This window comes from Hibiscus syriacus, unplaced genomic scaffold, assembly GCF_006381635.1.
Source record: "Hibiscus syriacus cultivar Baekdansim isolate YM2019G1 unplaced genomic scaffold, ASM638163v2 tig00112800_pilon, whole genome shotgun sequence".
Taxonomy (NCBI): domain Eukaryota; kingdom Viridiplantae; phylum Streptophyta; class Magnoliopsida; order Malvales; family Malvaceae; genus Hibiscus; species Hibiscus syriacus.
In genome coordinates this window covers 266,211-289,656 of record NW_024063403.1, presented here as the reverse complement: position 1 = coordinate 289,656, position 23,446 = coordinate 266,211, and the positions used below count along the sequence as shown (strand labels likewise).

Here is a 23,446-nt window from a genome sequence, read left to right as displayed (position 1 = left end):
ACTCAACATTTCTGTTAAAAATTGATGGTATTATAAGTTGAACGTTAATCTGTTCTAATCACCATTTTTGTGCTATATATTTATTATTGTTATTATTATTATTATTACAAAATAACACAGTAGGCCCAATATACAAATCATAACCGACCCAATTGCCAAACCCTAGCCCAAGCCTAAACCCTAACTCAGCCTAACCCTAATTAGAAATCCTAGACGTCGCCCACCGTCGAAAAGAAAGCCACCGCCGTCAGCCACGCCTAGCCATTCCGATCGTTGTGCCATTGTTATCCCTACAATCAACCAAAACCAAACCAAATCAAAAAAATGATAAAAAGAAAAATGGTGATGTAAGAAATCCAACCAAACCCGACCTAATCCCCTGAAAATCCGAGAGCCATACCTCTCTACCACTAACCCCCATCAACGACAGAGAAATAAAAAGGGAGTAGAACCATTCGGGAAAAAAAAAGAGAAAAAGGAGAGGAAACAAAAAAATTTGGAGAAAACAACCATTCGAAAAAAGACAAAAAAAAGGAGAGCAAATTCGAAAAAAACAGAAAACCAAAAAATAAAAAAGAGCTTATACAACTGCCTAATACTGTTTGTTTTTAAACCATTTAAAATATAACAGTTATATTATTCACTCATAATTATGATTAGTACTAAAATTAGACAAAACTAAAGAAAATAACCCTAATTACTATTACAAACCCTTTTAAAATAATCTGATGAAGCAACCCTACATATATAATGTACATGCAACTAATAAGCCAAAGTTAGGAAGTCTTACTGATACTATCGGTAGGTTTGATAATGTACATGCTACTATTCAATTATCACGCGCTAAGTTTTGGGATAGAAAACTTGTATATTAATCATTTTACTAACTCAAGGCTCCAAATTGATCCAAATTGATCTCCAAGTCACATAACACTTCTAATATCAATTCTAGACCATAAGAAAATTTTCAATATTTTCCCCCAATTTTTCCCTAATGGTCGAATATCACCTTAATCTTAAGGCTAGTTTTTCATTCAATTTCAAGCATGAATTCAACTTCCTTAGATTAAATTCATGCTATTCTAACCATAACAACATAAAAAAATCCAATCATTCACAAAACCCTAATTAGGTCAAATGTTTTAAATCACTCCACATTTTAATTTTAAACATCGCATATACTTGAAAATTAATTTCCAACCTAAAAAACATAATAATTTTTCATCAATTCTTTAAACTCCAAAAAACTTACATAAACCTTAACTTTCAATCTCAACATATAAGCATCCTCACCATGAAATATTGATACCAAATGATAGAGAATTACATGTAGATTAATTCTCTATCTAATAGTTTAATCCAAAAATCAAGTATATGGCTTCAAAAATCAAAAATAAAATATTATCTTAATAAGCTTGGTATTTTCGGCCATGAGGAGGAAGATATCTGAAAAATATGCTTCATCTCTTGATAATTATAATATTAATTAATTAATACACTTGGCATTTAACTAATTAAATTGAATTTAAAATTTAATTCTTAAGAAATTCCATTTTTACCATTAATGAACCTTGGTAATTACCAAATTCCATTGCATTATCCTCCATTAAAATATTCCTTAGTCAAAGATGAATCAAATTTTCTTTGACTTTCTACTTTGGCCATGCATTTTTTGAAAATTGCATTTTAGTCACTAATTTTCCACCGTTAGACCAAATCTAAAAAATCATATTGTTTTGAGCCAAATTTATTTGATCTAAAATATGGAAATAATATTCCCAACCATTTTATAACATCCTTCAATTTTTTTGTAAAATTCTAGTTCGATCCGATTATCCGATTTCAATACTAAACTTTATCGCTTTATAGCTTTTAACACAAATCACGTTCCGAAAATCTGATTCCCATGAAAATCCTTGTTATAGACCAATTTTTTCATTTAAAGACTAAAATATATATAACTTTTTTCAAAATTATATTTTTAATCCCTAAACTTTTACAAAGTTTATACTTTAGCCCTCAAACATTCAAAACTTACATTTTGGTCACTAGTCAAAATTTGGGGTATTACATTATATTTTATATTTTATTATTTATTTTTCATCTTACGTGGATATTTCATCTATTTTGTACATTACATTTATTACTATTGCACTCATAAATCATGCATTTAATTACTCATTTTCCACAAGATTCCAAGGCAATGTTGTCTTGTATCATGAGTTAATGAAATTACGTCAAACATTACTAGATTTTAATTTATGTTAATTCACATAGCAAAAGGACACATTTTTTAAATCAAATCGAGTGAATTGAATCTTTCATCGAATCAAATATTTAAAAAAATGAATTCACTCATTCCAAAAAAATCATAGAAATAAAAAGGATCATAATTTAAATTTCGAGTTCAAATTTGTAAAATTTCATCATTTATCGATAACATATAATCGAGAGGTACCAGTCTTGGGTGTTGTGGGGTATTTACCCTTCTCCACACGTAACCGACTTTAAAATCCTTAAAAATGAATTTTGTTAAACACATACCATTTTTTGTCTTTAAATGATTTTTATAAAATTCGTTTTCTGGATATTCGACATACCTAACCAAAAGGTTGATGGCGACTCCAATCTTTTTTGAAATAATACGATTTTTTTAAAAAATTGACATTCCTTGAAAGTCATGTCGTACATATATTCTTTTCAACGTCTTTGGCAAAAAACAGTGGTGACACCTATTGACCGTGATATAATAATATCTGATCATAGAATCTGAAATGACCATCATATCTCAGTCATCATGTTAACGTTTAACTTAGACAACCCCTAATTTTTAACAGAAAAGTATGAGTTTGGAACATAATGAATAGTCGAGTGACCATTTTGTAACTTTTAATAGTTGAGGAACTTAATAAAACAACATTCTACAATCAGAAGACCATTTTGTAACTTTTAATAGTCAAAGAACTTAATAAAGCAATAATCTATAATCGAGAAACCATTTGTGTATTTTACCCTATTTTTTAATAGTCGCATCTAATTTGTTCATATAATAGAAATACACAAATCAGGTTTACGACTTAATCTGTAGGCCTGTAAATGAATTGAACGTTCAACGAATCATTTTACGGGAAGTTGATATATGTTCATTTATTTATTAAACGAATGAACATGAAAAAGATTTTATGTTTGTTTAATCAAATGAACGAGCACAAACAAAAAGCTTGTTCGTTCATTTATGTTCGTGAACGTTCAATAATTTATTCGTTTATGTTCGTTCATGTTCTCCAGATCCGTTTGAAATATAAAGATTTAATAATTTTAACCATAAACCCATTAGTATTATTAAACTCAATTACTTTTAAACCCAAATAAAAAGTACTCAAATCAATAAAAGAAAATAAAATTATTTGAAAATAAAAAATCTTCTCAAATATAAACTCAATTAATTTTATGTTCTTTCGTTTATGTTCGTTTACATTTGTTTATGTTCGATAGTTTGTGTTCATTTATCATTTAAACGAACAAACATGAACGAACGCGAACAAACTAAATTTCTTAATGAACGAACACAAACAAGAAATTTCGTTCGTTTAGTTGTTTGTGTTTGTTCGTTTAGTTTTTGTGTTTGTTTGTTTAGTTGTTTGTGTTTGTTCGTTTGTTCGGTTAAAGATAAATGAACGAACATGAACATAATCTCGTGTGTGTTCGTTCGGTTCGTTTATAGGCCTATTCATCTGTGTTTTTATATGTGCTTATTGCCGAATTCAAATGGGTGTTTATTGGCCTAAACGAACAAGAAAACAACGGGAGGACTTGATTTGGAGGACCAAATCCGAATCTGAACACACTTTATGAATATCTATTGTAATTAACCCATATTTTTACTTTAGATCTAATTTATAAATAAATTTTAATTAAAAACTACACCATTATGGATGCTCAAAAATCAGGATCTTCCCTTGTCCAGAATAAATGTAAAAGCTCTGCAACTGCTTCATTGAGTATTAAACAAATCCTCCATTTTTATTTTAATATTTTTTTTCCAAAATAATAATTAATTATGTAAAAGTTTTGACTTTAATTGATGTATAATGATAGATGCCCGAATAAGGAATCAACAAATCTTGCACCGTGACATGTGAAAGATCTCCTGCTAGTGGGCATTTGTCGTGTGTATATTCAAAGGAACTTCATTTTTCACCCCCATTTTAGTCGAACATTATAGGTTTATTTATTATGTTTTAAACTCGTTATTTTTCATTAAAAATTGGCGGTTGCTTAAGCTGGATGTTAACACGATGACTGAGATATGATAGTCGATTGAGATTCTGAAATCAAATTTTATCATATTACAGCCAGTAGGTTAACGTTCAGCTCAGAATACCATCAATTTTTTAACATAAAATGACGAATCTGGAGCATAATGAATTGTTGGGTGACCATTTTATAACTTTTAATAGTCTAGTGGCTCAACAAATCAACACTCTATAATCAAAGGATCATTTTGAAATTTTTAATATTTGAGGGACCTAATAAAGTGATACCATATAGTAAGGGAATCATTTGTGAACTTTATTATATATTTTTATAATTTAATAATAACTAAAGAAAAGGGGTTTTCATTTACATATTTTCCATTTTTTTTATTTTTCATATAATGCTTAAATCATTTAAAATTTTCTTTAAACTCAGGTATAAACAATATTTAAACTTGTCACTTTTGACCACTCAAAATTCATTGATTAGTTAGTTATTTAAACATTTAAATTTAAACTTTAACGTAGTAATAAGTAGGGATGTCAAAAAAAACCCCGAACTCGGATGGGAAAAATCTGTTTATGTTAAATTAAAAATTATTATTATATATATAATATTAGTAAATTTAATTTAATTTAAATATATATATATATATATAATATTTATATATTTAATTTAAATATATATATACCGACCCGATACTCGTTTAAATAATCGTTTATGCTAAACGGGGATACCCGTTTCCCCGCGGTTTTCTCCGATTACTCGATGGGGATCCCCGTTTAAATCCCCGCAATTTTTTAAACGGGAATGAATATGTGTTTTTTAAACGGAGACGAGGACGGGGCCAGGGTTCGGGCGGGGTATTGCTCCCCCGTCCCTGTAATAAGGTACCTAATACTTAATGTAGACCTAAAATCCACGTGTCGCACCAGGAACCCTCTTTTAAGTTAAAATTTTATTATTTCTTGCATTTTCAATTAACAATCCACTTGCCCCATACAAAAATTATTTGTACCGTAATGCCTAATAAAACATAGTTCACGTTTTTTTATTATCAATAGCTCCTTTAAAAATATTAGGGATGGGCAAGAGATCCAAATCCGATAAGTTTTAATCTGATTCGATTCGATTCGATTCGATTGGGTCGGGTTTTAAAAGAGATTTTGGGTTAAAGTCAGGTTGGGTCTATTTTTTTAGAGGATATATTTGGATTGTGCTGAATTCGAGCTTAGAGTTAAACATATCTGACACAACTCCCCTCGAAAAATAATATAAAAATATCTTATATATTTACGGATACTTACAAGAATACACCTTTTTATATTATTATTTTTTAAATTAAGCCTCTATTTATTAAATAAAATTAATGATTTTATATTATATCAAGTCGGGTAGGTTTAGAACCGGGTTTTATCTCAAAAGACGGGTTGAATTTCGGGTCGGGAGAAATTGCTTTAAACTTAGATCAAGTCAAGTTTCGGGTGGATGATATATAATTTTCGAGTCAAATCGGGTTAGTCGGAAACCCGACCGAACCTGACCCATGTCCATCCCTAAAAAATATAAATGGCTAAAATTAGTTAGGAATTATAGTTTGATTTTTGTTAGCTTTAGTTTAAGCTTTTTTGATACGATTCATCCGATGAAAATTCAAATTGATAGAAAAACAAAATGGTATTTATGTACGTACTCAAACCTTTCTAAAGCTATTGTATTTTTCGTATTTTCTTGTAATATTTTATTCATCGCAGTGTTTTTATCTTCTTCTCTATATGTGATTAAATATATATGTTCATTTTTTATTTACTATTATCCTTTTTAATTCGTCTTTTATTTATTTATTTGAATGGCACTCATCTAACTCTAATAATTGATTTCGATAATAACATTTCATATCAACATATTAAGTATTTTAGTGTTAAAAAACCCTATTAGATGCAACAAATTTAAATAATTGTATCTATAGAGTATATGTCGCATAAATTTTAAATATATGTTATTAGGGATATAATACTGCTATACAATGTAAAATTAAAAGGACTATTGGATGAGTGAAAATATATGACCGAGATTAACATTAAGAAATGAGAAAATATTCACTTTAAAAAAACCAAAGAGTCAATCTCAAACATTTATTTTAACTCATCCAACGTTCTTAAATTTGTGTAAAACTAAAGAGTTTTACATTGTGTTAGTGGATCCTAAACCATATTGTCTTATAATTATTCTCAATTATAAAAAATAATATTTTATAAAAAATGTTTTATAAATTTTATTAAATTGGATTCAATTTTATTTTAAATATTATTTAAATGTATTTGAGTTATTTGTATTAAATTAAATTAAATTTTACTTTAAATGTTATTTAAAAATATTTGAGTGATTTTAATTTTTATTCTTAGATTAAAATTTTGTATATTAAATTTAAAAATATTTATAATTTTATATTATAAAAATGATTATTTTACGCTTATATTATTTTAAATTTTTTAGATCTATATTATATAAAATCAAACGACTTCAGTAGTTAAGAGATTTATTGTTATCCTGTGAACTGCTAAGTTGAAATATCATATATGTTAGAGGTATGAGTGCTAATTATCAAATGATTGAGTTTTTGAATAAAACTGTGTCGTATCCACCCTAGTTTTTTTAAAAAAAATATTAAATGTATAAATACGATGTAATATTAAAATATTACGTCATTAAAATAAAATAACTAATATAAATAAAAAAAGTAAGGAATAAAATTGAAAATATTACTAAATTTATGGACTAAATGTTTATTATCCCTTACTTTTTAACCCCAAGTCTAAAGAGACAGAGCCATAACGCACGCCCACAACGCTGCACGCGCGCACCTTCCCAAGACTTAAACGGCGAAAAGGATGCTACCAATATAAACGGTCAGCCTATTAACAGCCTATCGCCACGCGCGCGAACTCATACTCGCAACGATTAAAAATTTAATTCAAAAAGTAAAAAGTTTTTCATTTTATCTTTTGCTTTGTTGAATTTACCAAGGCCAGATTGCTTCATAGTTCAGCCTCCACAACCTATTGTATGTCGGCATGTTTCACAAATTATATATATATATAGAGAAGGAAAACTTTAAGAAAAAAGCTGTTTCTTTTCTTTTCTGCTCTGCTTTTGTTTTTGCTTTCGGTTCTCTGATTTCCCGGCGACTAGCGTGTTCCCCTTCTCCTTGATCCTATAAAGTTCCTTTATTTTATTTTTTGTTTTTTTCTCTTTCGAAAATGTTTCTGATTGTCGGATTCTAGAACTCAAAACGATGAGCTTCGACTGAGCCGAGGAGCAGTTTTAGAAACCGGTTGTTAATGTTCCATGCAGTTAGTTCTTCTTAACCGATTAAACCGTGGAATATGGTTTAATCATTTGGAATATACCAAATGCTTGGAATAGCTGACAATTAAAGCTTTTCACGAAGCTAACCAAAGAGAAAGCATACAAGCTTTGGCTTTTGGTTTGCTTCCTAAGTTAGGGTTTCAGTTTTTCTGGGATTTTAATGTTAATTGGAGCTGCTGTGGCGCGTCTGTAATAGTTTTCCTACAAAGGGTCGCTGCTGTAAAATGGGATTTTTTTTGAAGCGTTGTGGTTTGATACTTTGAATAGCTGGAAGAGTTGTCAAGAAAGTTGATTTCTTCAGTGTTATGCTGGAGCAAAACAAGTAGTTGGATTCCTTAAGAAAGTTTCTCTCTTTTTTTTATTTGATCCAAGATTTTAAGCATGAAGGTTCCACCAAATGGATTCATGGCAAGTTCTGCAGAAGGTCTGATTTCTCTTATCTCGTTCATTTTGTCTCCCTTTAACTCAGTTTTATTCTTTTGGTTGTCAAAATAGTCTTTGGGTTTTCCTTAAATATTTGGTCGCTTTCCTCTGTTAACCAGATCCTTCTAAAGCTGTCTTGGTTTTGGTTTTGTTTTAATGCTCTACATTTGTCTTGTAAGATGTCACATGTTTTTTGTGAAATCCTATAAAACCCCATTTTCATAAAGATGGAAACAAGCAAAGAACAAAACTAGGAGTAAAGGATATAGTAACCAAAGGGTAAACTTTCCTCATTTTAATGGGGAGAAGGTTTGGGATCAATCATCATTTGCAATTTGAAGGTGCAAAAAGAAAGAAAGCATGAAACAATATATATATATATATATATATATATATTTGTCATGTTTAAATATAAAGAGTTATATAAGAATATTCATTGTAATTTTTAATTGTGATTTTTATTTTTGCTTTGAGGTCTTAAAATTAATTGCTGCCTTGTATATGGTTCAAATTTTGGGAGAATATGGATATTGAGAACTGCTTGCAAGTTGATGCTTTGTAATAATTTTAGAACTCCCTCTGTGTTCGGTTTTGTGGGATGTTCGATTAATATTCTGGTTGGTTTGTTGAAAGCAGCAGAAAGGAAGGGCATCAATTCAGAGTTATGGCATGCTTGTGCTGGACCACTTGTTTCTTTGCCTCCAGTTGGAAGTTTGGTCGTTTACTTTCCTCAAGGTCACAGCGAGCAAGTGAGTTGTTTTCCTCATTCATTCATATTGAGTAAACTTTTTTTTCCTCGAATCTGGTGTTTTATGGAACTTTCTCTAATTATGATATGTTTTTTTTCCCAGGTTGCAGCATCAATGCAAAAGGAGACCGATTTCACTCCAAGCTATCCTAACCTTCCTTCCAAGTTGATTTGCTTGCTACATAATGTAACATTGCATGTAAGCAAAAGCACCGCACCGTTACCCCAGTTTTCTTATATATTCAGCCATTGAAGGGGAAAAGTGTTTTCCTAAATGAACTTTGTGCATGTATCAGCAACTTTGGATCCGCACTATCTCTTTCATATTTTAGACAATCTTTCTGTTTAATTGCCAAGTCGTTTGTTGGCATACGTACTTGGCGCATCCATGTGCTATCTGGTTAGTTGTGGTTGTATTGACTACTTCTAGGGAGTTATTGTTGGGTGCCGAGTCATATTGCAATATGAATAGGATCTTTTATGGTATATGCATGACGATAACTTTGTAATGGTCAAAATGATGTATGTAAGGTAATTTGTATTATCATATGGATTTACTAATTGGTTCGGTTATTTAAACTTTGAATCAGGCTGATCCAGAAACGGATGAGGTGTATGCCCAGATGACGCTTCAACCTGTGAACAAAGTAGGTCAGCTATTCAATTCATGGACATTGCAGGACTGCATCTCTTCCTTCTATTTCCCCTTCAATGAAATATGGTATGAATCTTTGAATTATTTTTCAACAGTATGACAAAGAAGCGTTACTGGCATCTGACATGGCCCTCAAGCAGAGCAGACAACCCGCTGAGTTCTTTTGCAAGACTCTTACAGCCAGTGACACTAGCACTCATGGTGGATTTTCCGTGCCTCGACGAGCAGCTGAGAAGATCTTCCCTCCTCTGGTGCTTAGAAACTTTCAATTTTAGCTTTCTATTATTAAGATTTGAGAGGTCTGATGGAAGCATTTGTGCTCATTTTTCCTAAAATCTGAATGACGATATTTGATAGGATTTCTCGATGCAACCACCTGCACAGGAGCTAGTAGCTAAAGATTTACATGACAATACATGGACATTTAGACATATTTATCGAGGTAACTTTCTCTTCAAGATGTCATTAGTAATCTTTTGAGTGATACTAATAAGTCAGCGCATTTCGTTCTGCATATTATGGTAGCTTACTTATTTAATGTTATAGGCATTAATAGCGTATCTGAACGATTAATGGCTTCTTTGCAGGTCAACCAAAGCGGCACCTTCTGACTACTGGTTGGAGTGTCTTTGTTAGCACGAAAAAACTTTTTGCCGGTGATTCCGTTCTTTTCATAAGGTATGATATATATATATATATATACCCACAAACTCACACACATGCACTAACACTTATATTGTGTGTATGTATTCCATAGAATTTCCATAGATTATTGTCCATTGTGCTCTGCTTAACCGAAATTCCTTGCTTAAATGTAGAGATGAGAAGTCTCAACTTCTCTTGGGTACAAGGCCTGCAAATAGACAACAGCCAGGTCTCTCGTCGTCTGTAATTTCTAGTGATAGCATGCATATTGGGATCCTTGCTGCTGCGGCTCACGCTGCGGCAAATAATAGCCCGTTTACTATATTCTACAATCCAAGGTATTGATATAGTACATTTGGTCGTATATAGATTCATGTTTATTTTCTGATCATCAAAAAAGGATATTCATTGAAGGTCTAAAAGGATTTTATTAATATCGACAGGGCAAGCCCTTCTGAGTTTGTGGTACCCTTAGCGAAGTATAACAAAGCTATGTATACCCAAGTTTCCCTTGGCATGAGGTTTAGAATGATGTTTGAAACAGAGGAGTCCGGGGTGCGCAGGTACATGGGCACTATAACTGGTATCAGTGACTTGGATCCCGTGAGATGGAAAAACTCACAGTGGCGTAATCTTCAGGTATTTTTACCGATGTCCTGAATGCCAATATTAGCCTTTGTTTTTCTTTTTTCTTTCTAATTTCAGAAGATTATCTTTATGGAAAGCGTGTTATTATCACGCAAATATTAAGTTACATCATGGTTTTGTCATTCATAATACATTGCTCTATCATGGTGAGGAATGTCTCGGCATATGTCCTTTCGGTCTTGTTATTTGATCGTGCAACTGTTTAAACTGATTCTGTCATGGTGTTGTTGCACAAGGAGAAAATACCACTTAATTTTTCATTCTCAACAGGTTGGGTGGGATGAATCTACAGCTGGTGAGCGGCCCAGCCGAGTTTCAATTTGGGACATTGAGCCTGTCATAACTCCTTTCTACATTTGTCCACCTCCGTTTTTCAGGCCCCGGTTCCCCAAGCAACCCGGGGTGACTGGTAAATCATATTTGCCGTACATATCTTACTTTAAACATTGACAAATCAAAGGAAAATTCGAGAACTTAGTTGTGATCTCTTAAGAGATTTTGCAGATGACGAGTCTGATATTGAGAACGCCTTCAAGAGAGCTATGCCCTGGCTTGGAGATGAATTTGGCATGAAAGATGCCCCTAGTTCCATCTTCCCCGGTTTGAGTTTAGTTCAGTGGATGAGCATGCAACAGAATAATCAGTTCCCAGCTGCTCAATCGGCATTGTTTCCATCGATGGTTTCTTCAAATCCGCTCCATAGTAGCCTTACCGATGATCCTGCCAAATTATTGAATTTCCAATCTCCTGGGTTACCTGCGTCGAATATGCAATTTAACAAAGCAAATACGAACCAAGTCAACCTGTTGCCTCAGACACCTATGACATGGGCCCAACAGCAGCAACTTCAACAGTTATTGCAGACTCCTTTAAATCAACAGCAGCAGCAAACGCTGCAGCAATTGCAGCGATATCAACAACAACAACAGCAGCAGGAGTTTCAGCCTCAGCCACATCTTCTAAACCAACAGCAGCCTCAGCCTCCGTCTCAGACTCAAACTCAGCCGCAGCAGCAGCCACAGCCACTGCAGCAACAAAAAAGACAGCACACGCTACCACCGCAGCAGCTGCAACAGCAGGCATTCCTTCCGTCTCAAGTAAGTAATGGAATCGTTGCCTCTACCCAGATCCCAAATCAAAATTTGCATCAGCCGGCTGTTTACTCGCAGCTTCAGCAGCAACAATTGCTGACAAGCAATAGCCAGTCTGCTCAAACCATCCTCTCTGCCAATAAAACTTCATATCCTTTGACGTCATTACCACAAGATACACAGATTCAGCAACAGATGGAACAGCAAGCTAACCTCATACAGAGACAACAACAACAACAGTTGCAGCAGGCGCCACTACAATTGTTGCAACAGAACTTGTCTCAGAGTACACAGCAGCAGCCACAGATGATGCAGTTGCCTCAGCAGGGCTTCTCGGAGCAACAGCTTCAATTACAGCTGTTACAGAAATTGCAGCAACAGAAACAGCAGCAGTCGTCTCAACAGTTACTCTCCCCTGCTGGATCACTGTTGCAGCAACAGCCGACCCATCAACAAAACCAACCGTTGCAGCAATTGCCTCTTTTACAGAACCAATCACAACCTCTCGGAAGCAATGGCTTCTCAGCATCAATGCTTGTCCAGCCTCAACAACTTTCGGTGAACCAACCTCAAGTTCATAACAAGCCTCTTACTGCTATGAGAACCCATTCTGGTCTTACTGATGGAGATGCGCCTTCATGTTTGACCTCTCCTTCTACCAACAATTGTCAGGTTTCCCCATTGAACTTCCTAAACAAAAACCAGCAAGTACCGTCCATGTTGGTGACGGATCCACCTGCTGATCCTGCAAGTACCCTCGTTCAAGAGCTACAGAGCAAGCCTGATATAAGAATCAAACATGAGCTACCCACCTCTAGAGGACCAGAATTGTCGAAGTACAAAAGTACCGTGACGGATCAATTAGAAGCATCCGCTTGCGGAACATCATACTGCCTGGAGGAAGGAAGAACCCATCATAATTTCACCCTTCCTACCTTTCTGGAAGGTGACGTTCAATCACATCATCGGAACAATCTTCCATTTACAGCTAATATTGATGGATTGGCACCTGACACTTTGTTATCGAGGGGATGACTCTCAAAAGGATCTTCAAAATCTGCTTTCCAGCTATGGTGGCAACCCAAGAGATATTGATGCAGAGTTTTCTACTCCTGCAATAAGCTCCCAGTCGTTTGGTGTGCCCAACATACGTTTCAAGACTGGGTGTTCTAATGATGTTGCCATCAATGACACAGGAGTCCTAAATGGCGGATTGTGGGCCAACCAAACTCAACGAGTGCGAACATATACAAAGGTATGTATCCGTAACCCCACTGATTATGGTTATGCATGTTACCTCATTTGTTCTAGATACAAATCTGATATCTAGATTTCCTGTCGCAATTACAAGTTCCTTAGTCGTCTAAATCTACCAAAAATCCACCGTCTTTGTTACATATATTAAATCCTTCCCTCATTACAACATGGTCGATTGTTTGTGTGCCTTTCGCTGAAAACACTAATGTATGGTGCTGGTTTGAAATAAATGAAGGTGCAAAAGCGTGGCTCCGTAGGAAGATCAATTGACGTGACCCGCTACAAAGGGTATGATGAACTCAGACATGATTTGGCACACATGTTTGGCATCGAGGGGCAGCTGGAAGATCCACAAAGTTCCGACTGGAAATTAGTTTATGTGGATCATGAAAATGACATATTACTTGTCGGTGATGATCCGTGGGAGTAAGTGAAGAACCCCAATTCAAACTCCTTTTAACATTTACATTCGGTATTGATTCATCCTCATCTGAATTTCTAATTCCTTTGCAGAGAATTTGTCAGTTGTGTTCAGAGCATAAAGATACTGTCATCTGCTGAAGTACAGCAGATGAGCTTGGATGGTGATCTCGGGAATGTGGCAGTTCCCAATCAAGCTTGCAGTGGGACCGACAGCGGAAACGCGTGGAGGGGACCATACGACGATACCTCGGCTGCTTCATTTAACAGATAAAAAGGTTTTGAAATTCAGATAACATATATTCATCTGTTGGCAGGAAGATGATGTTTTAATTAACTTTTAACAGCAACTCTCTGACTTGGCCTTTGTATGGTGCCATAAGGGACCATTGATGTACAACCATTGTATTGCTAGAGCTGATCTGATATTCTTCTCATCTCCTGTAAATGCCTATGATGTAAGACATCCTATGTCTTGTACAAGTAGAATGAATTTCGGTCGGTGCTGCACGTTGCAGCCGATGCTTCCTTCTACCTGTTTCCGGCTACGATCGACGATGAAGTACAGTACGGTTGGATAAGTGGAAGGGCAAAACAGATGACTCAAATATGATAAATATGGAGCTGGACTTGTTTTATTGGTCATTGACAGGGTAGTGCGACCGGAAGCAAAGCCAAGGTAGAGGGATTAAGAGATCATGCATGACGCAAAGCATAAGCGCGTGTCGGATGGTATGTAATGGTCCTAATGGGGGCTTTGGACACCTTGGTTCATCGTCTATTTTGGATGACGATGCTTTATCTCTTCACGTTGGATAATAAAATTATGGGTAAATTATGTGTGTACTTAAACTATATTTTATTTTTTTTAAAATTATGCCTAAAATTTAGTTTTTGTTTATTTTAGTATCTCGCTATTAAAATTTTAGTGGCACTTTATTTTTACGGATAAATTGCATCATTCATCGCTCAACTATTTTCTTACTCTTATTTTGGTACTAGTGCTTAAAATTTTTTAATTTAACCACTCAACTTTAAATTACTCATATTTTAATAACTTTTAATTTATTATTATAAATTTTGTGACAACTTTTTTATTATATTTTATCGATATTAATTAAAAATAAATAAATTTAAAAGTTAACGTGATTAAATTAAGAGTAATTTGAAAATTAAGTAATTAAATTAAAAAGATTTAAACTTTAGTGATCAAAATATGAGTGAGAAGATAGTTGAATGATGTATTTTACCCATAAAAATGCCACGTGTAAATTACCGTTAAGCTTTTAACGACGAGGTATTAAAAACGAAACAAAAACTAAACGTTAGATATGGTTTTAAAGAAATTGAAAGTTCAAGTACTAAATCGGATCAAAATTAAAAGTCTAAACTAACGCATAATTTACCCTAAAATAATTTTAATGTATTTTTTTTTTTTCCCCCTACAGAACTCTGTTTATGACATTTCCCTTTCAAATGCATAAAAACTGACCTGTCATGTGTTTAGCGTGTATAGTGATTTTTTAATGGAAATTATTGATGAGAGATTAATTATAAGTCGAAATACTATTATTTGGTATTTGGAGATGTTAAAAAAAAGACAGTTTAATATAAGGTTAAAAAAGGTATTACTGAAAATATTTATATATATTTTTTATTTTCGGTATAACACTACCTAGGATATTTTTTTACCGAAAATATTAATATCGGGTGCTATTGAAAATGTTATTTTTTTACTTAGAATGTTAATATCGAAAATATTGATTTTAGGTAGTGAAATTAACATTTCTGGTAAAAAAACAATATTTTAATTAACACTCTTTTAAAAATATTAAAAAATATTAATATTTCTGATAACGTATTTTTTTAACCTTATATTAGATTGACGCAAAATCATCACATTCACAACTATTCTAAAAAAATTAACTTATCCTATTCTCATATGTAATGAGGTAAGGGAGAGATAGGGTAGTAAACTGCCCCCAACGTCAAGTTAAGAGCAACTTCCGTGGAAGACCTCCATTATGAATTCTCCTCAATTAGACTCGATCTCACAATTACAAAATTAAAAGCCTTATACTCTGTCAACTGAGATAGACAGACAATTATATTCACAACTATTCTCTCTTTCGTTATATATTAACATAATTAATAAAAGCAAAATAAAGGTACGTGTGGGACAACCTCCGAACGCGTAGCGACGCCAAAAAGGGCCTTCGACAATGCGCCACGTCGGCATCGTTAAACGCTTTTCGGATGCCAAACGCTATGTCAAACGCGTCTCTTTGTCTTTGACTGCTCACTCCCAGTGAGAAACCTTGGCTTCCCCATTGTAGCTCTAAATAAGCCGCAAATTCTCCCTGTTTTCTCAGTCTCCAAACAACAATCTGCAGCCAGGAATAAAAAAACAAAAAAAAACCTCGCCGCTTGGTACTTTGATTCAAGGAGGGGGGGACAGAAACAATGGTGAAACACGGAAGCGAAGAGCCTGCCACCGAGAGAACCGAATCGAAGTTCAAGGGCGTTCGCAAGCGGAAATGGGGAAATGGGTATCGGAAATCAGACTGCCACAGCAGGGAAAGGATTTGGTTGGATCTTACAAATCAGCCGAGAAAGCAGCCCGCGCTTTCGACGCCGCTCTTTTTTGTTTACGAGGCCATTCTGCCAAATTCAATTTCCCCGATAACCCACCCGATATAGTCGGAGGCAGGTCTTTGACCTGGGCCCAGATCCAAGCCGCCGCCCGTTCACTAAATCAGACCTTCGATATCGGAGGAATCCAACACTCAAACGGATCCTCTTCGCCGTCGGTTTCGGACGGGACAACACAGTTCGACACCCAGTTGCCTATGGAGGAGACCTTTCTGGATCTTTGACCCGGTCAAGATTACGGCTATATGGGTCGATATCCCCGAATTTGATGATTTCTCGAGTGATTTTCTCGGATCATCGTAGCCCATCGGGTATGAAGAGGAGAATTTTGATGGGATTTTAGTTCCAGAATATTTCTTTGGGATTCTGAAAACGGGTCGACCTGGGCATTTTAGTATCCAGAGTTGGATCCGGATTTTGGCGGGTCTAATTTTTGCTCTGAATTAGAAATATCAATTTTTACTAGAAAATATATCTTAATCCTTAAGTCGAATGTAAATTACAGCTTCTATATATATTATTTTCGTAATTTGTTTAGTAATTTTGTATATATATTTTTATTAATATTTAACTTAAACAGTTCAATTTATCAAAATTAATATACTTATATATATATATATATAATTTTAAATCAATTCAGCATTTATATATGTGGATCTAAAGTAATATTTATTAATTATACATTTAATAATTAACAAGATTTTATCTAAAATAAATAATAAATATTTTAAATTTACTTCAAATTTGATTAGAATAATCTATGTGAATATAACATGAATTTAATAATTATTTTATTAAAATTAATCATATAAAAATTTAGAAATTTATAAAACTCAATTTATTTTTTAATATAATTGCATTCCTATCTTATTTTATAATTTAGAAAAAATAAAAAATATTTAAGCAAATTTTAAATCTGATTTTATTTTTTTTAAATTATTACAAAAACTAAATTTAGTTTTTTAACCAAATTTTACGACAAATTTTTGAATTAAATCTCATAAATCTTTGTTTTTCATCATTCAAATTTAATTATATTTTTAATTATTTTTTGAATGACGACGGTAAAAATGATCAAACATTCATTATTAAATAATCGATTCTGTCCTATAATAACTTTAGCTTAATCAAAAAAAATATTTTGAATAATTCATGTCCTATAGGGACGACGGCAAGAAAATACATTTCCTGGATACCATGCATGCATGCATGGTGCACTGCTTGGATGCACTGCTCATGTCATGTAGTGATGAAGGAAAAAAAAACGAAACCCCCAAACGCCGATGACTAGCACGGCTTGCCAGGGCGGCAGGTAAGTGTACCGGAGTAATGAACGATGAGAGGCACTTTAAGGCCCGACTTAAATTTAATCGTTTTCTCAGGCGCGAACTTCTTGATGGCATCTGGACTCCCCGATTGGATAAAGATGGCGCCGTTCAACAACACGTCGTCGTCCGATCTCCAGTCCCAGCACTTCCACACTTCTGGTGCCGTGAACTCCCTCTTCAACACCTCTGGCCGCGATGTTCCGTGGAGCTCTGAACCGGTTTCCCTGTGAGATGATCGTAGGGTGGCTGCTGCCGCCGATGGCGTACAGTTCCAGAAAGTGTAGTCATTGTTGACGATGGACGAAGCCAAATCGTGCTCTCGGCATTCTCTGTACAAGATTTTTTCCGAAACGGTTGAACGCTACGGTGACCTGCATCTTCTCGTCCGGCGTGTAGCTGTCGCTTGCTCCGAACAACATCACGTCGTTGTGATCGGTGATGTGACAATTAGAAATGGTAATGGCGGTTGCCCCTGAATGATGTCAACGATGCCGTCGGAGCATTTGTAAATGGAAAGATGGTCGAGCCAGATGTTGGTCGCTCCGAAGATGGAAACCCCATCGCCGTCGCTCCTCGTCCTTAGCCCGATATGATTGGCACCGTCCTGAATCAAGCCGCCGTTCCCCGGAATAATATGGTGGATATGGATGTTATGGATGATCGTTCTAATAAACTGGATGGTGAAGCTAGCCCCATAAGCAATATGCACGTCAACTCCCTACCATCAATTGTTTTATCGCACGACATAATGAGCTCCTCTTTCAGCCTGATGATCATCCCCTAGAGAAGATGATCCAAAGAGGCACGTTCCGGGTGACGGCATGCCGTAAAGTCCCCGGCGCCGGGTTAGAACATCATCGGAAGAATTAGTCACGACGTAAAATCTCTCCATCCTTTCCGCCGGTAACACCACGTCCGAATCCGAGAGCGCAATCAGCCAGCCTCTTTCTATTCTTTTCCCAGTTAGGATCACACCGCCAACACTGGTCGATCGGGTTGGTCGCCTCGCACTTAGTCACACCTCTCCTCCTTCCCAACCTCGCCACGACCGCCTCGTCGTGGCCGTGCCGTTAGAACCGAGCCCCGCCAACGTGGCGGCGACACGTTCGTTCAGATGATTCGTGACCTCCTCCGGTTTGGGATTATCTCTTTCCAGATTCTCTTTAGCCTGCAACTCACGTTCCCTCCAGTAATCATCGTACTCGGCGATGTGAGCCTGCAGTGTCGGGATTTTTACAACAAACAACAAACACAACAAACATAAACTAAAGCTTTGGTTCCCCAAAGTGGCGGCCATGATTATAGCCCCTTTTGGCTTCAGGCCTTTATTATTCCGGTCCTGTCGAGAATTTAGAGCAAGAAATACAGGTTTTATTCGATATATATATATATATAAAAAGAATTTCCAGGCCAAAGTCCTGCACACAATTTATTCGATTGCAACAAGACCCTGACCGGAGATAAGCCAAGCCAAGCCAATACAATGAGATACTCACGTTAAGGCTCGTCTTATTATAGGGTGCAATCCGCTACTAATGCGCCGAGGAGGTTAAGGTCTCTCCATGGTTGAGAAATTTAAGGCCTTCGCTTGCGTCTTCCTCGCCATTTGCTCCCTATGCAGTTTTTCATAGTCTTAAGATATATTCTTGGGTAAATTACGCATTTATAGTGTCTAAACTATCAGTTTCTGTCCGTTTCAGTACTTGAACTTTTAATTTTTTCAAAATCATACATGAAGTTTAGTTTTTGTTTCATTTTAGTACCCCGCCATTAAAAACTTTAGTTTTTGTTTCGTTATAGTACCCCATTCAAAATTTAAAGTTAAGTTTTGAAAATATTGAAAGTTTAGGTTCTAAAACGGGCCAAAGCTGATAGTTTAATCTAGGTACTAAACGCGTTACGTTTTTAACGACAGGTTACTAAAATGAAATGAAAACTAAACGTTAGGTATGATTTTTAAAAAAAATGAAAGTTTAGGTACTTAAACGACCAAAACTGATAGTTTAGGTACTAAACATGTTAAGTTTTTAACGACTAAAATGAAATGAAAACTAAAAGTTTATGTACTAAAATAAACCAAAACTGATAGTTTTTGTATTCTTTGTAACTAAATATGAATTTAGGGTTTCTGAATTTTTAGAGTTTTACATTAATGTCCTTAAACTATAACCTTTATTTTAAATTGATCCTTAGACATTTGAATATTCCAATTTCATCCCAAACTTTTAAGCATTTTGATTTCATCCTTGAACCATGATCATATTTCTAAATTGGTCCCTAAACTTTTAAACGTTCCAATTCCACCCCAAATTCATCAAAATAGTAATTATTTTCAACCATAATTTAACCTAAAATTTATTTTTTTCAAACATAGAATAATTTAACTTGGCCTAACAATTTTATTAACAAGGGATGTGATTAGTATATATATATATATAGTTTGGAATGTTAAAAAAGTTTGGGAACTAATTCGAATGAAGATTGTAGTTGAGATGAAATTGAATTGTTCAAAAGTTGAGAACTAATTTAGAATGATAATCATAGTTTAGGGATGAAATTAGAAAAATTAAAAGTTTGATGATCAATTTAAAATAAGGGTTGTACTTTGAGGACACGTGATGCAATTAACTCAAAATTTTAAAATCTTAGCAAAATTATACAATAGCATAAAAATTATTTAAAAATGAGAGCATTTCTCAAGTAAAATTAATGATCGCGATGAAAGTTTCTTTATTCATGTGATTAAAGTATGAACCAGGGTTTTAAAAAACATTACACGACCGTGATTTCATCCGTGATATAGCGGTTTTATCGTCGTTCGAGTTAATCGTTACACCCGCAATAGCGCCTGCGACGGCCGTAATTACGGTAAACCGGAAATGACAGAAAATACGACCGCGACTTGAAACTCTGGTATGAACACCGTAAAAGTTCAAGGACAGTTAGAACAATTCATCTTAAAATAAAGGGTAAACTACGCATTTAGTTATTAAAATATCAGTTTTGGTTCGTTTTAGTACCTAACTTTCAATTTTTTTTCAAAATTATACCTAACCTTTAGTTTTATTTCATTTTAGTACCTTGCCGTTTAAAACTTAACATGTTTAGACTTTAGACTATCAGTTTTGATCTGATTTAGTACCTAAACTTTCAATATTTTCAAACTTTAACGTTAAATTTTGAATGGGTGTACTAAAATGAAACAAAAACTAAATTTTTTGATGACAAATACTAAAATAAAATAAAAACTAAACTTTATGTATTTATTTGAAAAAATTAAAAGTTAAAAAAACGAATCAAAATTAATAGTTTACGTACTAAATACGAATTTACCCTATTTTTTAAACTAAAACTAAAATCGAACCATTTTTTTAAAGTGAATATATCAAATATCATGTTTTACGTTAACCTATAAGATTGTATGTTTTCGACAATTAGACAGCATGGTTTTATCCAGAAACCGCAGATGTTTTTGCGGCAGACCAGAGGTAGTTGCGGGCATAACGGAGACTATAATAATAGGGGTACAACAAAATAAGGGTAAACTACATCAAATACCACTTGGTTTTATAATTTGTTTAAATTGGATAACTTAACTTTAAATATTTTCAATTTAAACTCTAAATTCTTGTATTTGAATGAATCAATGTAAGTAATGCAAGTCTTTGCTCTCGAGAAAAACTTGCACTCTTTTAACATTAGCCACAGTAAGCAATCTCCAAGGCAATCTGTATAATTGATCCTATTTACATGTTGTTCCACAGCTTTACCAATCAATACTCTATGCTCCCCTTGACTTGTGATGCTTGGGAGAGTTCGACCCGTTTCTAACGGCATCGTTTTTTGAGTGAATCGGAGACATCCTCGGTGATCTGTTCCGATGCCGATGTTCATGACGGAGTTTGTGGCTTCTTTGATGATTCCCATCGTCTTTCTTCGACTCCTTTTTGGAGTCACTTTCATTGGTGTCCTTGTCCTCCTTCGGCGAACCACTTTCGGTTGGAACCGTGTAAACAAAGGTACCAATGGGGATATCTTCACAGTCCTGAAGTGGCTCCAATGTCTGGACCACATCACATTTTTGGTCTCTGCTTCGGGCGTTGGCTGAGACATCGGTAAGCCAATGCAGCCGCCTTTCGTGCCCATATTCCGAGTATTGCCCTTCGAGTCTAGGATCCATTATCCGAACAAGTTTCGATCATTCAACACCGGCCTCGCCCACTCTACCAAGTTCTGTTGTCTTGGGCTACGGTTCTTGTCTAAAGATCTCCTCCCGGTTAGAAGCTCCAGAGTACCACTCCGAAGCTATACACTTCGCTCATCGTGGTCAAGTGACCGGTCATGACGTATTCAGGAGCAGCATAACCTTCTGTCCCCATGACCCTTGTGGAAACATGCGTGTCATCCCCTTCCGGACCATCTTTGGCCAGGCCGAAATCCGAAGTTTGGCATTGCAATCCTGGTTCAAACACGACATCAATAAACTAGGAATATTCATGTTACTTGAGCAACAAGCGAAGAACTTGAAGAAAGGTATACTTACAGAGTCTAACAAGATATTTGATGCTTGAAATCTCGGTAAATGACCGGCTTTTTCTGCTTCATGGAGATAGGCAAGACCCTTGGCAGCTCCGAGAGCAATTTTCATCCTCGTCGCCCATGGAAGGGAAATCGAATATCCTGCATCAAGGATGATTGACATAGTTTCGCCTCCGAGACTCGAGTTTCGGGTTTAGGGTGACACAGAAAAAGAACATACTTCTAAAAAGTTGATTCTCCAAGCTGCCCCTAGCCATATATTCATACACCAGCAGCTATTTTCTTCTTCGCAACATATCCGATCAGCTTCACAAGATGCGGGTGCCTCAATTGTGCAAGAAGATCACTCAGTCTGCTCAAGAAAAACAGTAACAATCAACGTTAAGCAAAATATTATTCTCGATCCAAGTTCGAGCAATTACGTATGTTAATAGGTTAAGAAAATTATATGTACTCACCAGCCACTCTTTAGTCCCTGCAGGCCTTCTAAATCCAGGTTTTTAACAGCAACAGGCTGAGCTTTCAACCCAGGCCTGAGCTTGTCATCAATGAACCCTTTATGAACCGGTCCGAACCCGCCTTCACCGAGAAATTAGCCGACGAAAAGCTCTGTGTTATCACCTTTAGCTCCCCGAGCGTAAAAACATGAAGATTCGAACCAGCGAGCGAGGTCGACAAATCTTCTGACAACATCGATGAGCTTGGATAACTCAAGTCTAACATGGCGAACCTCGTGAACGAACTTTGCTTTGAAACATCCTTCTTAGGTTACTCTCTGGTCTCACAACACCCTTTGAACAGCTCGGGATGATGGATCTTAAAGTAATCTTCATCACTGTCATTCTTTTTTCCAGAATCTGGGAATCAAGTCTTCAAATTTGGTTTGTGCTATCGACGTTTATAAATCCCAGAACTAAAAGGATAGTCTGTGGTTGGTGAAAGAAGAAAATATTCAATCTCGAATCACCAACTTCCTTACATAATATGAAAATCTTTAGAGATATATATATACAAGAGTTTGACATTAGTGTGTGTATATATATATCATTTTGATTTGATTATGGGGACGATAAGTCCGCAAAGTAGGTTAAATACAAAATTACGCGGCTGCTCCCATTGACTTTCTTCCTTCGTTTTTCCATGAAAATTAGAACTTTGTTCGCATTTGGAATGTTGTGTATGAAAGCACACTCGAAAACTTATTTTTATTTCATTTAAAATTTAATTCAATTTCAGATATAATTAAGATGACGTTATTATCAAATATAAAAGATTTCAAATAATAAAAAGGTAAAGCATATAAATTGTATCCCGATTGTATGGTATTGTTTTATTATACTCTCTAATATTAAAAGTTACAAAATAATCATCTGATTATAGTGTTGCTTATTGAGTTTTCGACTATTAAAAGTTA

At 34.9% G+C, this 23,446-nt stretch overlaps 1 protein-coding gene and 2 pseudogenes across 1 annotated transcript; 1 reads left to right on the top strand and 2 right to left on the bottom strand.

Moving 5' to 3' along the window:
* Positions 1 to 8,007: 8,007 nt before the first annotated feature.
* LOC120183555 (auxin response factor 19-like) lies at positions 8,008 to 12,971 on the top strand. Its single transcript, XM_039188240.1, has 11 exons — positions 8,008 to 8,050; positions 8,686 to 8,798; positions 8,901 to 8,996; positions 9,388 to 9,444; positions 9,548 to 9,703; positions 9,810 to 9,894; positions 10,040 to 10,130; positions 10,271 to 10,435; positions 10,541 to 10,736; positions 11,016 to 11,154; positions 11,250 to 12,971. Exons 1-11 carry the CDS (start codon positions 8,008 to 8,010, stop codon positions 12,869 to 12,871), a joined length of 2,763 nt encoding a protein of 920 aa, XP_039044171.1. The 3' UTR covers positions 12,872 to 12,971.
* Positions 12,972 to 17,345: 4,374 nt separating this feature from the next.
* On the bottom strand, positions 17,346 to 18,790 carry LOC120183564 (annotated as a pseudogene).
* A 2,450-nt stretch (positions 18,791 to 21,240) lies between these two features.
* On the bottom strand, positions 21,241 to 22,874 carry LOC120183670 (annotated as a pseudogene).
* Positions 22,875 to 23,446: the final 572 nt, after the last annotated feature.